The sequence below is a fragment of the Panulirus ornatus genome, chromosome 11 (assembly GCF_036320965.1).
Source record: "Panulirus ornatus isolate Po-2019 chromosome 11, ASM3632096v1, whole genome shotgun sequence".
NCBI lineage: Eukaryota > Metazoa > Arthropoda > Malacostraca > Decapoda > Palinuridae > Panulirus > Panulirus ornatus.
The window spans coordinates 4,674,373-4,696,769 of NC_092234.1; the positions used below are offsets into that span (position 1 = coordinate 4,674,373).

The 22,397-nt window shown below is 45.3% G+C and overlaps 1 protein-coding gene across 1 annotated transcript in view; it reads left to right on the top strand.

The window, feature by feature from the left end:
- Nucleotides 1-22,397, top strand: part of LOC139751080 (metabotropic glutamate receptor 6-like) — a 126,713-nt gene that overhangs the window by 95,380 nt on the left and 8,936 nt on the right. Inside the window, exons 4-10 of the mRNA XM_071666183.1 lie at nucleotides 4,649-4,819; nucleotides 7,987-8,131; nucleotides 13,834-13,962; nucleotides 14,471-14,593; nucleotides 18,474-18,648; nucleotides 19,685-19,791; nucleotides 22,128-22,277. Coding sequence (XP_071522284.1) covers nucleotides 4,649-4,819; nucleotides 7,987-8,131; nucleotides 13,834-13,962; nucleotides 14,471-14,593; nucleotides 18,474-18,648; nucleotides 19,685-19,791; nucleotides 22,128-22,277 — 1,000 coding nt within the window. The remainder of the gene's footprint in view (nucleotides 1-4,648; nucleotides 4,820-7,986; nucleotides 8,132-13,833; nucleotides 13,963-14,470; nucleotides 14,594-18,473; nucleotides 18,649-19,684; nucleotides 19,792-22,127; nucleotides 22,278-22,397) is intronic.

The window sequence follows — 22,397 nt, forward strand, 5'->3', positions numbered from 1 at the left end:
TGGAGATTTCTTAGAATGTTGGTGATGTTGATGAGGTAGATACAGACTGTTGATGTACATTGTGTTGATGTTCATTACATTGTGTTGATGTTCATTGTGTTGATGTTCATTACATTGTGTTGATGATGTTAGTCGTAGTAATGAGGCAAGGGGTGATGATGTTGAAGATGATGTCTGGATCAACAGGAAAAAACGAGTCTGTTGATAGAGCTGAAATCTCGAGGAGAGAGTGAGCAACATCTTGCAAGATCTGTACCAGCAAGATAACATCAGGAACATCCCCCTCCAGCTGTAAGATGTTCACCATAACATTCTTGCAAGTTCCTTTAAGTCACTGAGCCTTTATCCAGACGTGGTATTTGGTTTACTCCAACTGTCTCGCATTTCTTCTTGGAGTTATCATTTGTGTCCGTGGTTTAGGGGCCAGACCTCAGAAGTAGAAAGACTTAGCCTCCAAGCACGACCATACGACCCTTGAGCGCGACGGTACGACCCTTAAGCACGACGGTACGACCTTTCAGTACGAGAGCATGGCTTTTGACCTGACTTTTTAAGGGTTAAGTGAAGAATCAGGCCATGATACCTAATGGTCGTTTCATTGTGTTTAAGGGTCGTAGCGCCGTGTTAAGTGGTCGTCTCACCGTGCTCAAGGGTCGTACCGTCGTGCTCAAGGGTCGTACCGTCGTGCTCAAGGGTCGTACTGTCGTGCTCAAGAGGGTTAAGTAATCCTTCATTATCCCACCGAACTCCAGCCACAGAGAGACATCATTTCACCTCATTCTTTCCCTGTCATAGCTCATGGTCGTACTGTGTGAACGTACCAGCGGCAACAGATGGTTTACATATTCCCTTATTCACGAGACAAAATCCAGCTTTACTCTCATGGGGCCTTCAGCTCAACCCGTCAACACCGTATGTTTGCGTCGGGTTCGCTGGTGGATGTGATCCAACATTTACCGGGTGTTGTGTCAACACAATGGCCGCCAAGCAAGCCGTCTTTCACATCTGCCAAAATCTGTTTTGGAGGAGGAATCCACAGAGGATTTTCTAACAAGGGTAACTTACGGTAGTGAGGATCCTGCGTTTATAGACTATGATTCTAACTTCTCTATAGTTATCTAAGTCAACGTACGTAACTATTGAGCTGAAAGTAAGCCCTGAAGAGAGAGATATGATACGAAGAAAAATGATAGGAAACCGAAACACTGTTCATCTCCACAGTTTATGGTTAAAAGCCCTTTGCTAACAGCCAGTTAGCTGTGGTATCCTGGTTATTCATTCAAACAAACATAGACCATTCACTGCGAATAATGGGGGCTGAGGATCGAACCCTGGCGCTGACTTGTTGCATACAAAGGGACGCATATTTTTTTCCCTAGGGTATGAGAGGGAGGGAGGTCTTGCAAACACAGTGTCGTAATTCTATCCTGGAAATATCAATCCTTGAGGGAGGTTTTCACACTTAGTATACATTAAACACCCACGTATGAAACCACAGTGGGGTCTTCTGTAGCAATCGCCCACGTATAAAACCACAGTGGGATCCCCTGTAGCAATGACCCACGCATGACATAATAGTGGGGTCGTCTGTACCATTCACCCACGTATGTAACCACAGTGGCTCCCCTGTACAGAAGGAAAAAAACAAGAAAACACGCGTATAAGGACTGTCAAAAGCCCTTTTCCAGCAGTCACGCCCGTACATAACAACGCCAGGCCCTCTGTACAGCCATTCCTCCCCCATGTATATAACACTCGCAATGGACAAGCCAGGAGGGGGTCGGCGCTGTGATCCATTAACAGTGTCACTGTGAACTGTGCAAGAGCTGTACAAGCAGAGGGTAGGGTGTGTGTTTGTGTGTGTGTGTGTGTGTGTGTGTGTGTGTGTGAACCCCTCCCATGTGAGTTCGTTGGCGAGTTATAAACAATACTGGAGGATTTTATGGAGTGGAATACATTCCACTGAAGCCCCCCCTTCCCCCCACCGTGAAAAACATGACTAGAACGATGGTTGAAATGTTTTTGGGTCGTTTATACTGATGGTGGGTGAGAGAGAGAGAGAGAGAGAGAGAGAGAGAGAGAGAGAGAGAGAGAGAGAGAGAGAGAGAGAGAGAGAGAGAGAGAGGTTTGACATTAGATAGGTCTAACTCAACCCAGGAAGAGATATCACAACGTCCTTATCTTTGATGGCGAGAGATAGCCAGAGATAGCTGAAATCGTAAGTTTGTATCCACTTTTTTTTGCCATTTAGTTCTGTAAAACTTCCTGTATGTAAGACTTGTGTATCATATGTAATGCAGCTTTATGTACTGAGCCAATTATGTAACATCCCATGTCATATCGAGCCACTGAGGGTCTGACTAACGACCCCTTTGTGACCTCTGTAATCCCTTTTGTGACCTCTGTAATCCCTTTTGCGCTACCGCTCACTCCATGAACATGGGCGGCACAGTGAATTAGCTGAACCATTGGGGTGACGGTGTTAAAAACGCCCACAAACCTAACCTGTTGTGTGTGTATGTCTCTGACACCAGTACAGCAGACTCGAATAATTACTGTAACCTGGCACCTTCTCTCACTACCCTAGTGTGAGATTTCATCATACCATTTCTTCATACCATTTCTTCATGCCATTATTTTATACCATTTCTTCCTACCATTTCTTCATACCATTTCTTCATGCCATTATTTTATACCATTTCTTCATACCATTTCTGATTACTGATGTGTGCTATTGCCTGTGCATGTTGCCTGTGTGTCTTAACTTTACTCCTCATTCCACTGTTATCATTTCTTTCTCCGTTTATTCTCCCGTTCTTCAACCATAGTTTCCCCTCAATATATAACTCTCTGTCTTCCCTCCCTGCCTTGATCACGTCCGATACCATCAGAATAGCCCTCGTCTTCCTCTATTGCTTCTGACTGTCTTTTGTCTGCCAATGTTTAGCAGATTCCAACCCCACAGTGAGAGCATCGGGATCCCACGCCCACCCACGCCCACCCACGCCACACGCTGACGCTCAGCTTTTTTTATTTCCATTGCCAGAAACAGATCTGTGTGTTTACCTGATGGTTGACACCGAGAACTACCCCTGTAATCTGTTCATGTTTAAAAACAAAAGAAAAAAACTACAGTTTTGTATTAACCATTTCATTGTAACCGTCGTGTCTACAATGGATGATACTGGTTGGTGTATGATGCTGTATGAGTGAAGTGTGGCGTTCGCTGCACGACCCGCGCCAGCCAGCCAGCCAGCTGTGGTGGTCAAAAAGTCTACCAAACACGTCGAACGGAACTCCATATGTGTTGCATGTTTGGCGTCATGAGATGTGCATGACATCATGCGTGATCAAAGTGAAAATCTAGTCTGACCTTTTTATTCTATCTTTTTTTTTTTTTGACAGACATAACTTCTTTTTCATTTTCCCCATCCCACATCTGCAGCAGACTACGAGACATATTCACTAAGTATATCATGTCTCTGGGTATATAACGTGTACGTATATCACACGCTTGGGTATATCACATACTTCTAACATATCAGTAGGCTTGACAAAAAAATTCATATATATATATATATATATATATATATATATATATATATATATATATATATATATATATATATATGATCCCGTCCTTCAGTGGATTACTAGTTCCCCTCCATAAGGAACACATCGCGCGGTGTTGCCGTGGTTAGCTGGTCTCTCTCCCCCCCCTCACCACCCACCCTCCCCCACAGCCACATTATCTGGCCCTCCCAGACGCAGCCAGCTGACCCCCCCATCCCTCATCCCCCTCCCCCCTTCCCCGAAAACCTTGGCGAGAATTTATAACTTCCCAAAATTGTTCGCTCGCACACACACACACACACACACACACACACACACACACACACACCCACACCCACACACACACACACCCACACCCACACACACACACACCCACACACACACACACCCACACCCACACACACCCACACCCACACACACACACACACACACCCACACCACACACACACACACACACACACACACACACCCACACCCACACACACACACACCCACACCCACACACACACACCCACACCACACACACACACACACACCCACACCACACACACACACACACACACACACACACACACACACATACAGTTTACTGAACATCTAAATATACAAACATCATGAACATCCCTGATATTGTGTCACTTCATTTCTGCTTTTATGAATATATATATATATATATATATATATATATATATATATATATATATATATATATATATATATATATATATATATATATATATATATATATATATATACATATATATATGTATATATATATATATATATATATATATATATATATATATATATATATATATATATATATAGATATATATTTTTTTTAATTTTCCAAAAGAAGGAACAGAGAAGGGGGCCAGGTGAGGATATTCCCTCAATGGCCCAGTCCTCTGTTCTTAACGCTACCTCGCTAACGCGGGAAATGGCGAATAGTTTGAAAAAAAAAATATATTTATGAATGTAGACTCTCTCTCTCTCTCTCTCTCTCTCTCTCTCTCTCTCTCTCTCTCTCTCTCTCTCTCTCTCTCTGCTCTCACCTCTCACTGCTCTCCCTCAGGTCAGCTTCTTCTCCACGTCGCCCGAGCTGAGCAATAAGCAGAGGTTCGAGTACTTCTCGCGCACCATTCCCTCGGACCACTACCAGGTTAAGGCTATGGTGCAGATCGTCCAGAAGCTGGGCTGGTCCTACATCTCCATCATCTACGAGGAGTCCAACTACGGCATCAAGGTGAGCTGCTGTAGTTACTGTAGTCCAACTACGGCATCAAGGTGAGCTGCTGTAGCTACTGTAGTCCAACTACGGCATCAAGGTGAGCTACTGTAGCTACTGTATACTGCTGTAGGAAGTTAACATCTGTCCCTGTACACTTCTAAGGTGTCTAGATTAACAATCTACATTTCTGTTGAAGATTTTTAGTTTAGTCTTTTTCTTTTACATTTTGGTACACACGGAGCAAAGTCTAGGGGCGCGCTTGGTGTCCTTGGACGCCCCTGGTGTCTTAGGACACCCCTGGTGTCTTAGGACGCCCCTGGTGTCTTAGGACGCCCCTGGTGTCTTAGGACGCCCCTGGTGTCTTAGGACACCCCTGGTGTCTTAGGACGTCCCTGGTGTCTTAGGACGCCCCTGGTGTCTTAGGACACCCCTGGTGTCTTAGGACGTCCCTGGTGTCTTAGGACGTCCCTGGTGTCTTAGGACGTCCCTGGTGTCTTAGGACGCCCCTGGTGTCTTAGGACGCCCCTGGTGTCTTAGGACGCCCCTAGTGGATAGAATCAGAGGCATTTTAGTGGGCGTGACGGAATGAGGATATGATTAGCGAAGCTAAGACATTAATACGGTGGCGAGCTGGCAGGAAGAGAGAGGGATCAGTATATTGGTGAAATGTGTAAACAGACTAAACTGAAGGAAATAGTTGTTTAGAGTAATTCGTCGGCGTAAATTCATTGCCGGCGGACATAAATAACTTGGTAAAACGCGCTCAGGGAGAGATTTGGATGGTGAGGACTTGTGTGTATAAGCCCCTGTGGTGATAGCGTTACGGGAAGAAGTAGAAATTTAAGCGTATGATCTGACCATTAAAACGTCGGGGGAGGGTGAGGGGAGGCAAGGACATCTTGTTACCAAGGGTTGTAACGTCGTGTTCAAGGGTCGTACCGTCGTGCTCAAGGGTCGTACCGTCGTGTTCAAGGGTCATACCGTCGTGTTCTAGGGTCGTACCGTCGTGCTCAAGGGTCGTACCGCCGTGCTCGAAGGACTTCTATCTGTATAACTCCTTGCTTATAACACGAACATTAGCATGATAGAACAGGGTGCATTATTGTATAATTCTACTCAGTGTTCACAGCTTGCTTTCACGACGACGGCCATTTCCATACGAGAGACATGGTGGAAAATGAACATGACTCGCTCGCTCTCTGAACCCAACCGTGCCAAAAATCATGCACACCCGACACACATATTTCTCCCCGGTAATCGCCCAGCTCCGGGTCCTTACAGTGAGCCAGGGGAAGAGCTCCTCCCAGGGGGGGGTCATGACCCTCAGCCACTCATAATACTGTGACCCTTCATCCACTCATACTGTAACCCCTCATCCACTCATACTGTGACCCTTCATCCACTCATACTGTGACCCTTCATCCACTCATACTGTGACCCCTCATCCACTCATACTGTGACCCTTCATCCACTCATACTGTGACCCTTCATCCACTCATACTGTGACCCTTCATCCACTCATACTGTGACCCCTCATCCACTCATACTGTGACCCTTCATCCACTCATACTGTGACCCCTCATCCACTCATACTGTGACCCTTCATCCACTCATACTGTGACCCCTCATCCACTCATACTGTGACCCCTCATCCACTCATACTGTGACCCCTCATCCACTCATACTGTGACCCTTCATCCACTCATACTGTGACCCTTCATCCACTCATACTGTGACCCCTCATCCACTCATACTGTGACCCTTCATCCACTCATACTGTGACCCCTCATCCACTCATACTGTGACCCTTCATCCACTCATACTGTGACCCTCAGCCACTCATGATACTGTGACCCTTCATCCACTCATACTGTGACCCTTCATCCACTCATACTGTGACCCCTCATCCACTCATACTGTGACCCTTCATCCACTCATACTGTGACCCTTCATCCACTCATACTGTGACCCTTCATCCACTCATACTGTGACCCCTCATCCACTCATACTGTGACCCTTCATCCACTCATACTGTGACCCTTCATCCACTCATACTGTGACCCTTCATCCACTCACCGTGTGATGGGCAGAGGATGTTTGGAGATGATTTTGGTATTTATGAAGGAGATGTTTGACCAATGTTTGCACTTCAGGAAGAGCTGGAGACGATTATAAACAGCTCGACCTCCGGGGGAAAATTCTACGGCGTTCAAAGATACTTTGATAACGAAAGACAAAGAAGAAAAATAATATTATTTAAAAAATCAACTATTTTGTAAGATATTATCAAATACAATTTTCTTTTTTCCATGAGCGCTTGTGATACTGGCCACGTTGTATGTAGATTAAACGAAGTGTACACAAACGACCTCGTTCACGGTAGTTACTGGAAATTAGAATTTAATGAATACTAAACAAAGAGACGTTTTCTATTTAAAGCCGGTTATTCAACCCTCATTATACATCTGTCGTTAATCTGTCGTTACGTCATTGGAGCTGGTGGGGTCAGTGGTACGACAGATGAAAGAAGTTATTATGAATACTTCATTCATTCATGAAGGAAGTTATTATGAATGCTTCATTCATTCATGAAGGAAGTTATTATGAATACTTCATTCATTCATGAAGGAAGTTATTATGAATGCTTCATTCATTCATGAAGGAAGTTATTATGAATACTTCATTCATTCATGAAGGAAGTTATTATGAATGCTTCATTCATTCATGAAGGAACTTATTATGAATACTGCATTCATTCATGAAGGAACTTATTATGAATGCTTCATTCATTCATGAAGGAACTTATTATGAATGCTTCATTCATTCATGAAGGAAGTTATTATGAATACTTCATTCATTCATGAAGGAAGTTATTATGAATGCTTCATTCATTCATGAAGGAAGTTATTATGAATACTGCATTCATTCATGAAGGAAGTTATTATGAATGTGCTACATATCTCCTGTAACTCATCACCGTCGTCTGTATCTCCTGTAACTCATCACCGTCGTCTGTATCTCCTGTAACTCATCACCGTCGTCTGTATCTCCTGTAACTCATCACCGTCGTCTGTATCTCCTGTAACTCATCACCGTCGTCTGTATCTCCTGTAACTCATCACCGTCGTCTGTATCTCCTGTAACTCATCACCGTCGTCTGTATTTCCTGTATTTCATTACAGGCGTTTGAGGAGCTGGAGGGTTTGTTAGTGGCCAACCACATCTGCATCGCCGTCAAGGAGAAGTTGGTCAAGGACTCAGGCGTCGCTGAGGAGGTGGCCTACGACCTCATCGTCCAGAGACTCCTGCAGAAGCAGCGGGCCAGAGGTGGGTTCTGCTGGGCCCTGGCCAGAGAGAGAGAGAGAGAGAGAGAGAGAGAGAGAGAGAGAGAGAGAGAGAGAGAGGGAAAGAGAGAGAGAGAGAGAGAGAGAGAGAGAGAGAGAGAGAGAGAGAGAGAGAGGGAGAGAGAGAGAGGGAGAGAGAGAGAGAGAGAGAGAGAGAGAGAGAGAGAGAGAGAGAGAGAGAGAGAGAGAGGGAGAGAGAGAGAGAGAGACAGACAGACAGACAGACAGACAGAGACAGACAGACAGACAGAGACAGACAGACAGACAGAGACAGACAAACAGATAGACAGACATATATACAGAAAGACAGATAGACAGACAGACACAGACACAGACACAGACAGATAGACAGACAGACAGACAGACAGAGACAGATTAAGAGTGTGTGTTAAAGAAAAAGCCAGAGCAATGAGCCTATATCTATATATATATATATATATGTACACAGACATACACACACACACACACACACACACACACACACACACACACACACACACACACACACACACACACACACACACACACACATATATACATTTCCAATGGCGACCACCTGAAATGTACGATGTTTGAATGAAAGGAAAATATGTTATACACTTGGAGGAGAGCAAGCACCAGGGGTCCGGAAATGAACCAACATCATGAATGTGTTGACATGTGTTCATGCATGGCAGAAGGTGTCATGGTCCGCCATGGTGGAGGGGAGGGAGGGAAGGACCAATATTGATATATAATTGGAATTTGTTTCTTTATCATTTTTTATCTGTTTCGAATGAAGAGGCTTAAAGGTGGTTATCATTAGTTATGGTGGACGAGATAACTGATTTATTCACTGAGTGAAATAATCAGTCGATTGTTTCAGCCGACAGCCACTTCATTTGCATATAACTATTGTCCTCCCTTCCAAGCATCATTTCCTGTCACATTATACCGTGCACACACACACACACACACACACACACACACACACACACACACACACACACACACACACACACACACACACACACACACACACACACACACACACACACACACACAGACACCATTTGCACGTCTAATGTCTCATTACAGCTTCCATCTTCCCCGTCCAGTAAACTGTTCGTGTTGGCGTATTGTTCATTGCCTCTTATTCTTTCGCCTATTTTCTTTATGCATCAGTCAGTTTGGCTGTTATTCCCATACTCTGGTGAAGATTTGCTTAACTCTAGATTTTGTTTTTTGTCAGGTTTCATCATTATTTTTCTTTTTCTCGTTATTATTCTCTGTTCCTGTGTGTGTTTACCATCGGTGTTTGTCTGTTTATCTATCATTATCTGTTACATTGTTTTTGTTCATCAGTTTCGGTTTGTTTTGCTTCTTGTTCTGCTAAACCCTGCTTCTGTTAGGTCCCTTTCATCCTCAATTGTTCTATCAGTTATTCTCTCTCTCTCTCTCTCTCTCTCTCTCTCTCTCTCTATATATATATATATATATATATATATATATATATATGAAAAATGGATGGTGGAGCAGCCTGTCTTCCTATATATGAGGAAGGCTGGCTGGTCTCTGGTCAGGCGTGGAACAACGTGAACGAGTCGGGTGGCCACAGTCAAACTTGAGGAACGAGGAATGGAACGAGGTTGCTGGATATGTTCTTCGTTGGCTCACTCGTGTGTTTAGCATGCATGAAGGAGAGAGGGATAGTGGACGTGATGGATGGAGGATGGAGGAGTACCCCCTGGTAATAAAGGACTTGTGTTATGGGTAGAAGGGGATAGAGAGAGGGAAGAATATGAGGCTTTTGGATAGAATTGATGGACGAGGGGTTGATCCCCTGGTTGAATACACTTGAGGAAATTGATGGACGTTTGTGGGGGGGAGGCGTTATAAGAGTACCTGTCTTATATATATAGACAGATGACGGAGGGCGAGGTTATCTGACGCTGTGAGAAATGAAGCGAAGGGAGTACTGGGCCAGCCAGATCGAGTAGGGTGGGGGAAGGAATATGGGTGTGTGTGGCGATATAGCTCATGAAAAGACGTGTTGATGGGGACTGCGAAGGAGGTGGGAGCTCAGAAGAGGTGGATTTTATGGTGGTACAAACGTCTGTGGTAGACGGAGGGGGAAAGATGCTGGAGGAATGATAGTCCAGGGAAAAGGTATTAGGGGTGAGTGAATGAGTGCGAATGTGGAACAGGAGAATTGGACAGATATGAAGTGTCCAAACAGTGTTGAATCTGTTTATAGGAACGCGTGTGAGAAAAGACGATTAGAATATGATGTTGGCTGACAATGGATGGAATATAGTATACATGAAGTGGAAGTGGGTTATTCAGCTGTTTGTACTTACTCTTCATCACTATAGCTTCAGCAATGACCTCAGAAGTATAGAAAAGACTTTTTGCCATACAATCCATCACTATAGAAATGTCGAACTATAAATATCTTGTAGCGATAAGACTCGCGTTATAAAAACGTGATCAACAGAGATAAAACCGGGTTTAATCTCTCTTATCTTATCTATGGATCGTTTACGAAATCATGTTGTTAACTTGATTTGCGCACTTGACATGCGCACACGATCACGACACTTGGCACCCTTTCACACATCGGCCGGTGGACGTGGCTGGCTTCCTTAGCGCTGGCACAAGAAAAACCAAAATACTTTTCTATAGCTAAGTGGGCCTTCTGTCATGAGGGCCTCATCCAGCCATGAGGGGCCTCAGATCCAAGGGGGAGGGGGACATATTTATCATGAGTGCGTAAGTAGAGAGAGAAGTGCATTTCATGAGGGTTCATTAAACTTGTTTTTATCCCAGGTAGAAGAACACACACACACACACACACACACACACACACACACACACACGGAGGCTGGAAGGGTTCACCTTGTTTACATCACTCAACCCACGGCTTCCCTCCCCTAGTGTATCCTGGAGAGAGAGAGAGAGAGAGAGAGAGAGAGAGAGAGAGAGAGAGAGAGAGAGAGAGAGAGAGAGAGAGAGAGACTCTACCAGAATGGTAAAGGACTTCTCAAAGTCGACCAATATTTTAGGATCCTTTTTCCTTGAGATCAAAGAACAGAAGTGGTGGAAAGTTTGAAGATGGCAGACAACTGTCACTGGGACATTTAAGGTCAAAATCGTGTACGGCAGTCAAGATAACGCCATGTCTGTAAATGTGAAATACTGGATCATTTTGATGGCCAAGTTTGAGCCACGTTACATGTTAGAACGTAAAATATTTACAGAGCCAAGTCTTACGTTTGGCGTCCATTCATGATTAAGTAAACATTGCATCATTTTTTTAACATATTTAACGTACAGGACGTTAACTGCTTGAGCGCGACGGTACGACCCTTGAGCACGACGGTACGACCCTTAGGTATATTGGCCTGACTTTTGACCTCAGTCGAAAAGGATTAGATCCAAGATACCTCAAGGTCGTAATATCTTGCTTCAAAGTCGTAACGTCACTCCCTAAGGGTCGTACTCAGGGAGTGTCGTATCATCATCGCACACAAGGCGTACCGTGGCGCCCCGGGGGGAGTCGTACCGTCGTGCTCAGTGGGTCGTACCGTCGTGCTCAAGAGGTCGTACAGTCGTGCTAAAGGAGTCGCGCCGTCGTAGTCAAAGACGTAATTAAACTGAGACATTTGTATGAGGGAAAATGTAGCTGTCTTCCCAAGGAGTAAAATATTCCATAACATCATTTTCTCGGTAATCATACATTGTTAATGTGTAATGTGTTTTCTGTATATACTCTGAAGTGTATTATAAGATAGTGTTACCCACATGGATCCATGTTATATAAGTAGGTCGTGTTACTTATAACCAGGGGCACTATATATCAGTCGTTTATTATACTTATAGATAGACACTTAGCATACATGTCTGTTTCCTTGCGCTACCTCGCCAACGCGGGAGACAGCGACAAACACATAGATGTTAGATAAGCAGGTCAGGTCACTTACAAACTCTTACGTCATGTACCGCCAATAAAGAGAAAAGATTTAGACGAATTGGAATCACTTTAGATTTCCTGGATACTTCAAATAGAAGTTGAAGAGCTGAGTAAACAGATTCTCTCTCAAGTGAGAAAACCTAATAAACCTATCATTAAAACACTGTTTTTTTTCTTTAGTGTTTTGTTGGGCGAAAGGCAATGTACTGTTCCCTTTCAGTCTCCTGTGTTTTGTTATCTCAACAACTCTTTGATATAGAAATACTTTAGTGTTACCTCACACACACACTAACTGCTCCTCCTCCAAGTGTCTGGGTACACAAGCGAGACACTGTTAGAAATATAGAGAGTTGTTAGTGTTAGAATCTCTCTCTCTCTCTCTCTCTCTCTCTCTCTCTCTCTCTCTCTCTCTCTCTCTCTCTCTCTCTCTCTCTCTCTCTCCCCCACCCGGTGGTGGTGGTGGTGCCCCCCCCCCCCAGCCCCTAATAACCATTAGTCTTACCCCTTTAAGAACGTGCAGTCCCCAGGGCTACAGCCCCTAACCTCACTCCTAATGTGGTTTGCTCTCTCCTAACACATGATCAGCCATGTCCTCCTCCTCATCCCCTCCTCCTCCTCCTCCTCCTCCTCTTCCTCCTCCTCCTCCTCCTCCCCCTCCTCTTCCTCCTCCTCCTCCTCCTCCTCCTCCTCCTCCTCCTCTTCCTCCTCCTCCTCTTCCTCCTCCTCCTCCTCCCCTCCTCCTCCCCCTCCTCCTCCTCCTCCTCCTCCTCCTCCTCCTCCTCCTCCTCCTCCTCCTCCTCCTCCTCCTCTTCCTCCTCCTCCTCCTCCTCTTCCTCCTCCTCCTTCAGCAGATGATGATCCGGGAATTATATCCCGCAGTGAAGGGATAATATCCCCTCCTCCCCCTATGCAAGTGAAAGAATGATGAATATTTGGATCTTCCTCCACCAGGAACTGATAGTTTATAATTTCTTAACTTACAAAGATGATGATAATCCGCTTCTTCCCCCTTCAGGTGGTGATAATTAGCTCCTCCCCCTCCTCAACCTTCTCCTCCCCCTCCTCAGTCTTCCCCTTCCCCTCCTCAACCTCCCCCTCTTCAATCTTCCCCTCCCCCTCCTCAACCTCCCCCTCTTCAATCTTCCCCTCCCCCTACTCAACCTCCCCATCTTCAATCTTCCCCTGCTCAACCTCCCCCTCTTCAACCTTCCCCTCCCCCCCCCCCTCCTCAACCTCCCCTGTAGGTGATGACACAGAACTGCCTGACCGTGGGCCATGAGCTTCGTTACGTGTGATAATCCAGGTCATGACCTGACCTTATCTCTTCCTGATGACCCACACCAAGGTCTCTGGCACGTGCGGGTGGGGGGGGGGTGATAACCCCACCACCGTGACCACGATAACCCCAGGTCAGGCCGTGATAACCCCAGGTCAGGCCGTGATAACCCCCCCCCCCCTCCTCCTCCTGCAGGGGTGATCATCTTCGGGTCAGACCAGGAGGTGGCCGGGGTCATGATAACCCCAGGTCAGGCCGTGATAACCCCAGGTCAGGCCGTGATAACCCCAGGTCAGGCCGTGATAACCCCCCTCCTCCTCCTGCAGGGGTGATCATCTTCGGGTCAGACCAGGAGGTGGCCGGGGTCATGATAACCCCAGGTCAGGCCGTGATAACCCCAGGTCAGGCCGTGATAACCCCAGGTCAGGCCGTGATAACCCCCCTCCTCCTCCTGCAGGGGTGATCATCTTCGGGTCAGACCAGGAGGTGGCCGGGGTCATGAGAGCCGTCAGGAGGAACAACGCGACGGCCAGCTTCTCCTGGATCGGCTCAGATGGCTGGTCCGCCAGGTCTCTCGTCTCCTCCGGTGAGTCCTGTGTCCTCTCCAGGTGAGTCCTGTGTCCTCTCCTGCTCAGGCATGTGTCCCCTCCTGGTGAGTCCTGTGTCCTGCTCAGGCATGTGTCCCCTCTAGGTGAGTCATATGTCCCCAGGTGAGTCGTGTGTCCCCTTCAGGTGAGTCGTGTGTCATCTCCAGGTGAGTCATGTGTCCCCAGGTGAGACGTGTGTCCCCTTCAGGTGAGTCGTGTGTCATCTCCTGGTGAGTCATGTGTCCCCAGGTGAGTCGTCTGTCCCCTCCAGGTAAGTCGTGTGTCCTCTCCAGGTGAGTCGTGTGTCCCCAGGTGAGTCGTGTGTCCCCTCCAGGTAAGTCGTGTGTCGCCAGACCAGTCACGATCTCTCTCTCTCTCTCTCTCTCTCTCTCTCTCTCTCTCTCTCTCTCTCTCTCTCTCTCTCTCTCTCTCTCTCTCTCTCTCTCCCGGGGGAGGAGGAGGAGGTAGTAAATGATCCACTGAGTTGTTCTCTCCTGTTCCCTGCAGGTAACGAGCCGGAGGTGGAGGGCACGTTGTCAGTCCAGCCCCAGGCCAACCCCGTGCGTGGGTTCGATGATTACTTCCTGAGTCTGACGGTCGAAAAGAACAAGCGGAACCCTTGGTTCGTGGGTGAGTGTTGCCAGGTCTGTGTTGCCAGGCTGTGTTGCCAGGCTGTGTTGCCAGGTCGGTGTTGCCAGGTCGGTGTTGCAAGGTCGGTGTTGCCAGGCTGTGTTGCCAGGTCCGTGTTACCAGGCTGTGTTGCCAGGTTTGTCTTGTACTGCTGTGTCCAGGTGTGTTGCCAGGTCTGTGTCGCACTGCTGTGTCCAGGTGTGTTGCCAGGTTTGTGTCGCACTGCTGTGTCCAGGTGTGTTGCCAGGTCTGTGTCGCACTGCTGTGTCCAGGTGTGTTGCCAGGTCTGTGTTGCACTGCTGTGTCCAGGTGTGTTGCCAGGTCTGTGTTGCACTGCTGTGTCCGGGTGTGTTGCGTCATGGGCGTGTGTGTGTGTTGTTAAAGATGAGTTAACAGTTGTATTTGTGTTTCTGCCGTGTTGTCTTTTGCTGGAGTGTTGTGATGCTTGTGTTTTGTGTGTTGTATTGAGTTGCGTTGTATTGTGTACTGTTGTATTGTGTTGTGTTGCATTGTGTTGTGTTGTATTGTGTTGTGTGTGATGGATATATTGACCTGTGTTTCGTTCATGTTAAAGTAAAAAAACTCATCTCGCTGTGATGTCCTGGCCTTTGACCCGACCCAGGAGGTCAAAGTCAAATGTCTGGCCATCATACCCAAGGGTCGTAACGTCGTGCTCAAGGGTCGTACCGTCGTGCTCAAGGGTCGTACCGTCGTGCTCAAGGGTCGTACCGTCGTGCTCAAGGGTCGTACCGTCGTGTAAATATTTACAGTGACCGAAATGGATTTACGCCATGAGGGAAGGATAAAAAAAAAAGAAGATAGTCCCTATTTGTCCCTCCAGCTCGAGAGAGAGAGAGAGAGAGAGAGAGAGAGAGAGAGAGAGAGAGAGAGAGAGAGAGAGAGAGAGAGAGAGAGAGAATCTGAAATATTAACTTTCTTTATTCCGTCAGTTGGACAGGGAAGGCAAGGACGTCCCCGATTCCTTTGATTACACAAGTAGAAAATGTTACCCGACCATCTCACGAGAAATTAGTTGGCGGGAACAAACTTTTGCGATGTGCTCGGCGGAAGAAAGTCCTTCCTTCCTCAACGAAAGGAGACATTTATTGCCCCAGGGAGAAGGGGCTGTTGCTATCTGGGGAGTAAGCTGAGGAGATGAGTCTCTCTCTCTCTCTCTCTCTCTCTCTCTCTCTCTCTCTCTCTCTCTCTCTCTCTCTCTCTCTCTCTCTCTCTCTGGAATCTCCCACCAGGGCCGTGTCATCTGCAAACAGCAGCTGATTTTTTTTCCCTGGCACGCTTCGTCGCCAACACGTCCAAAAGAAAAAGAAGAGGAGTTCCAACCATATTGACATCACACACTCCTTCATGCAGACCCTAAATATGACTTTTCTTATCCATTGAACAACTGTCTTCATATATATATATATATATATATATATATATATATATATATATATATATATATATATATATATATATATATATATATATATATATATATCACGTTTTACAGGCCAACAGTTGTTAATGGTTATTTTCCTGGCCTTACCTATCCTTCATGCAAGATTTTCCTTCGTTCTTTCTGTGCCAGTGGCCGGCCATTCCTGCCATCTAATTGGCCTGAGATTAAACATTAATCGTTTGTCTTGTTATAACAAATGATCTTGTAGTCGAAGGTTTTAAAATGAAGAAGATAAAAGAGGGAAAGAGTAAGATATGTTCACCTCACGTTTAACGAGTTGGGTGAGGTATACCAGGTTAACTTAGCTAAGTTAGATGACGTTAAGTCAGGTTAGGTTGTACTAGATTGTTAGGTAAGTTCAATAAGGTTTAAGTTAGAAAAGTTAGAATAGGTTAAGTCAGGTAAGTTATACTATATTAAGTTAGGTGAGTTAGACAAGGGTAAGTTAGATGAATTAGACCAGGTTAAATTAGGTACGTTATACGAGGTTAAATATGGTAAATTATACTACGTTAAAGATGGCAAATTGAACCAGGTTAAGTCCATCTATGTTGAGTTATTAGGTAAGTTAGACTCGGTTATGTTACATTAGAGCAATAACACTCGTCAAGATAAGTTAGGTGGTCGGTAATCTGGCGGCAAAATATCCCCTCTAGTATAATTGCCGGTATAGACCATATCAATATGCGTTATGGTCGCCGCCTAATTGCCCTCATTTGTACCGCCCTAATTATATGATGGCTGGTTGTTGGCCGCTCGTTGTGTGCACAGTACGGTAGTTCACACGAGTTTGAACGAACGTTAGCAGCTGCTTCATATCTCTCTCTCTCTCTCTCTCTCTCTCTCTCTCTCTCTCTCTCTCTCTCTCTCTCTCTCTCTCTCTCTCTCTCTCTCTCTCTCTCTCTCTCTCTCTCTCTCTCCACGACCAACCAGAGCCACATTTTCCCTCGTGTTGATGCTGGTCCAGTACAGAGGGCTGGCTGTCCTGGGAATGGGTCTAATCTGGTGATTCCCCGGCGATCTGTGAGGATCAGAACAGCTGCGGACTGGGGCGGGGGGTGAGAGAGAGAGAGAGAGAGAGAGAGAGAGAGAGAGAGAGAGAGAGAGAGAGAGAGAGAGAGAGAGAGAGATGGACCTGGAAGGGGTAGGTGGACACATACCCAGGAAAAGCAGGACACGCCCATGCTTGTCCAACACCAAGAGACATGTAGCCAAGCAATAGTACATACATATGTAGCAGAACACACATGACTGATATATATATATATATATATATATATATATATATATATATATATATATATATATATATATATATATATATATATATATATATATGCTGATAATCCAATGGAAAATGAAACACGAAAAGTTCCCAAGTGCACTTTCGTGTAATGATCACATTAAAAAAAAAAAAAAAGAGGCCTCTTCCTTCGTCAGAAAATGAAGCCAATTACTGTAAGAAGAAACATGAATGGGCCACCATCAAAGGCCTGGCCAATTACTGTACGTAGAGGGAAAAGATACGCAATGGCTAGTGTGGTGATAAGGGAGATAGTATTAGTGGTCTGTTGCTGGATGCGTTCGGATCCCATTGGAACCGTTTCGAGCGTCGCCACCATAGAGGTAAATGGAATCAAGCAGTCTTAAGAAATTATATTTTTCTTCTCTTTTTTTTCTTGTGGTGGAGGGTTTCACTGGGCCCTCTTGCCAAGCCTGTACGTTTTCTTAGGATTATGGTTGTGAAAGAAGAAGACAAGATTGTGTTGCTCACTGGGAATGAAACAGAGAAACAAAAGAACATAGTTTGTGTGTGTGTATGTGTGTGTGTGTGTGTGTGTGTGTGTGTGTGTGTGTGTGTGTGTGTGTGTGTGTGTGTGCTGATGATGTACATGTACAGTAAGGGTAATACTGCCTTACACACGCTCTACGTCACATGTAACCCCCGACATTCACCTCAAAACTTATCCCACCGTCGACCCCAACATTCACCCCACCTTTGACCCCAGCATCACCCCAACATTCACCCCACATTCAGAATGTGTGTCTGAATATCGTTAATGATCTCAGAAAAAAAAAGTTTTAATGAGGAAACTCAGAGTTTTCAGTCAGCAGAGATATCATATTATCATTATTTTTAATGACACTTTCCATTGAAAACGTAATATATATATATATATATATATATATATATATATATATATATATATATATATATATATATATATATATATATATATATATATATAAGTTCCCTTCTCTTCCCAGTACTCACCAGTTCCCCCTTACCTTCCCCAGTACTCACCTGTTCTCCTTCATCCTCCCCAGTACTCAACACTTGCCCCTTACCTTCCCCCAGTACTCACCAGTTCCCCTTCATCCTCACCAGTAGTGACCAGTGCCCGGTCTCTCCTGCAGAGTACTGGGAGGACCACTTCAAGTGCCGGTACCCAGGTAGTGCCCGGACACCGTACAATGGGAACTACACTACCACGTGTACTGGTCAGGAGAAACTCACCAAACACAACACCCAGTTCGAAGCCCAGCTGCAGTTCGTCTCCGACGCCGTCATGGCCTTCGGCTACGCCTTCAGGTAGGTTCTCTACTCGCTGAATCAAGCCTCCGTCTAAGCTTGTGGATAAGTCCTGTAGCTGAGCCGGGCTTTAGCTGGGATTACAAATGTTCACGTTGATAAATGATTACAGAGTTCTGTTGAACTAGCATTTACATGAACCTGTTCTTTTGCTCTCTCTCTCTCTCTCTCTCTCTCTCTCTCTCTCTCTCTCTCTCTCTCTCTCTCTCTCTCTCCTTTCTTTATTCGTTTCAGCTTTGGGAATGCGACTGGCCTCTCAGAGCGGATGTCAGTCCATCAGAATCTATTAATTTCGTACACACACACAAGGCAGTGCGTTGATTCCGCGTGAGTCACATGTGAATCATTTTGTGTATGAATGCTTCATGCTCGTGGTAAGTCGAGGCGTGAATGAACGCAACACGTGACTGCCAGTGTCTACAAGCAGGGCAAGTACCTACAAGGGGCCACACACAAGGATAGCACCTGCATGTAAGTTCGGCGAACTGTTAACAGACAGAGCTGAACTTCGAGGGTAGGACTCTGGACATTCACGTTAGCACATTGTGCAGGGAAGAGACCAGAGATTATATAGGATCTCCCAAGCAGAGGCGGGACTTTAGAAACAGGAGAGGAACCAGTCAATGTCATTAAGGAACCCCACAACGTTAGAAAAATTCGAGGAGTTAGGAACTCATCATAACACGAGTAATAGAACCCTCGGAGAAGAAGGAAGAGAACACAGAGGTCCGAGGAGATCTCCCACAGGAAATTATAGGAGACGTAGCAACGCCATCTACCACAAGAAACAGCACGTCTGCGATGAAACGTCCTGGTCACTAGAGACGAATATAGGCTTAGAATGTGTAGGATGATAATTAGTCTTGAACAAGTTGGAGGTTCCATGACCCTTCTTCTCTGCACCTTCTACAGGTACTATGACCCTACTTCTCTGCCTTCTACAGGTACTATGACCCTTCTTCTGTGTCTTTTACAGGTACTATAACCCTCTTATGCGCCTTCTACAGGTCCTGTAACCCTTCTCTTCCTTCCACAGGGACATGCACCGTGACCTGTGTGGGGGACAGTCTGGCCTGTGCCCCAAGATGACCCCCATCGATGGCGAGCAGCTCCTCTCCTACCTCAGGAAGGTCAACTTCTTGGGTAAGTAGACGGGACGACTTCATGGGTAAGTACCTGGGACGACTTCATGGGTAAGTACCTGGGACGACTTCATGGGTAAGTACCTGGGGCGACGTCATGGGTAAGTACCTAGGACGACTTCATGGGTAAGTAGCTGGGACGACTTCATGGGTAAGTACGTGGTACGACGTCTTGGATAAGTACTTGTGGTGACTGAAGAAGTCCTGGTACCGTAAGTACAAGGGCCGGTACCATACCTGCCTGGGGTACATGTACCATAGGTACCTGTACCGTGCCTGTAAGAAGCACCAGTACCGTTTTTTCTTCAACATTTACATGACCTACACGTTAATTCCTTGAGCACGACGCTACGACCCGTGAATATGACTGTACGACCATCGTACCCAAGGGTCGTACCGTCGAGCTCAAGGGTCGCACCGTCGTACTCACATGTCGTACCGTCGTAATGAAGGGTCGTACCGTCGTACTCACAGGTCGTACCGTCGTGCTCAAGGAGAGAAACACGATTCACGTAATGTTTTTTTTTTCCAGTGTTGTGTTGACGAGTGGACAGCTCTCTGGGAAATCTGATAATCATGGTATATTTTTCCTCCTCTTTCCCAAGAGAAAACTTTGACCTGTTATGTGCAAGTTTCTGGCACGGAATAGACCATATGTCTGGACAAACAACACCCCCCTGCCCCCATGTCTGGCGAGAGAGACTATATACACCAATATCTTATTCATATAAACTCACAGTGAGACACAGTGTGATCGCTGTGTGCTGGACATATTGTTCTCCTGCTTTTTGACAAGACATTGGATTAAAATCCTTTCTGTTAAGTCTTTTCTACATTACTGAAGTGGCATATACTGACGATAACATATATATATATATATATATATATATATATATATATATATATATATATATATATATATATATATATATATATATATATATATATATAAATTTGATGTGTGTACCCAGCCTTAGTTGCTATTAAGGAGGCAGAGGATTACAGGCTGAGAGAGAGAGAGAGAGAGGGAGAGGCTGAACCCCAGCATCGCTAGTTAAAACTTTCCTCGTCTATAATGAACTTCCTCCGCCTTACTTAACCGCATTTTTCGACTTATTTATAAGTTACGTGCGTCAAGCCTGTTTACCGTGCTTTGACACGTCTCTCTCTCTCTCTCTCTCTCTCTCTCTCTCTCTCTCTCTCTCTCTCTCTCTCTCTCTCTCTCTCTCTCTCTCTCTCTCTCTCTCTCTCTCTCTCTCTATCTATCTATCTATCTATATATATATATATATATATATATATCTATCTATATATCTATATCTATCTATATATATATATATATATATATATATATATATATATATATATATATATATATATATATATATATATATATATATCGTTAAGCGTTTTGTGACGAAGGTCTTTCTCCCGAATTTTGTGGGGGATCTTTAATTTAGGATGCCGTGACGTCACGGATGTCAACAAACCTCGCATAACACTAACGCTAAAGTCCATCAAATATTCTCCACTGACGGCCACACTTACTGCTCGTAATGTTGGCATCGTAGATCGTCCCACAGACGATAATCTAGTGTAACGGATAAACCCCGCTTCACAGAGCCTGATAAGGGAGATATAAAGGGCATCTCTGAGATATAGCCATATTTCCATTGACACCGCCGGGATGAGGGCAGTTTGTATTGACTAATTACGTGCAAATAACCGTTGGTACACGTTTGTGTGTGTGTGTGTGTGTGTGTATATGTGTGTGTGTGTGTGTGTGTGTGTGTGTGTGTGTGTGTTATGGTGTTTACCTCCTATATTAGCGTCAACGAGGGTAAACAGGTTTCTGTTTACATAGCAATAAGTAATATCCGTGACCCATAGTGGCCACACTGCTACAGAGAAGCCATAGCAGCCATAGGGCGACGTAGACTGTCCGTGCCTCCTATAACAAGCCATAATGGAAGAGGATATCAACTACAGCAATGACTGTTTCCCCATACACATATACTGGATAGATCGACCATATTGCTCTAGTAGGTAGAATATTATACATCCCCAGTCCGTCTGGGAAGGTAGCATGATTCTCTCTCTCTCTCTCTCTCTCTCTCTCTCTCTCTCTCTCTCTCTCTCTCTCTCTCTCTCTCTCTCTCTCTCTCTCTCTCTCTCTGTACGGGAAATAATTGTGGGAACATTTTAAGCCAGATATTTTTCAAGAATTTCACTTGAACTCATTTATGATATATATATATATATATATATATATATATATATATATATATATATATATATATATATATATATATATACATAATGTATGTTGGTCAACAGGTCTGAGTGATGACAGCTTCAGGTTCGACCAGCAGGGGGACGGACCAGCCCGGTACAATATCATCCACTTCAAGCAGACCAGTCCAGCCCGGTACGACTGGGTGACTGTCGGCCAGTACGTCCAGGGGGAACTCAAGCTGAACATGACCGGTAAGGTCCAGCTATCTCTCTCTCTCTCTCTCTCTCTCTCTCTCTCTCTCTCTCTCTCTCTCTCTCTCTCTCTCTCTCTCTCTCTCTCTCTCTCTCTCTCTCTCTCTCGTGAGGGAGGGA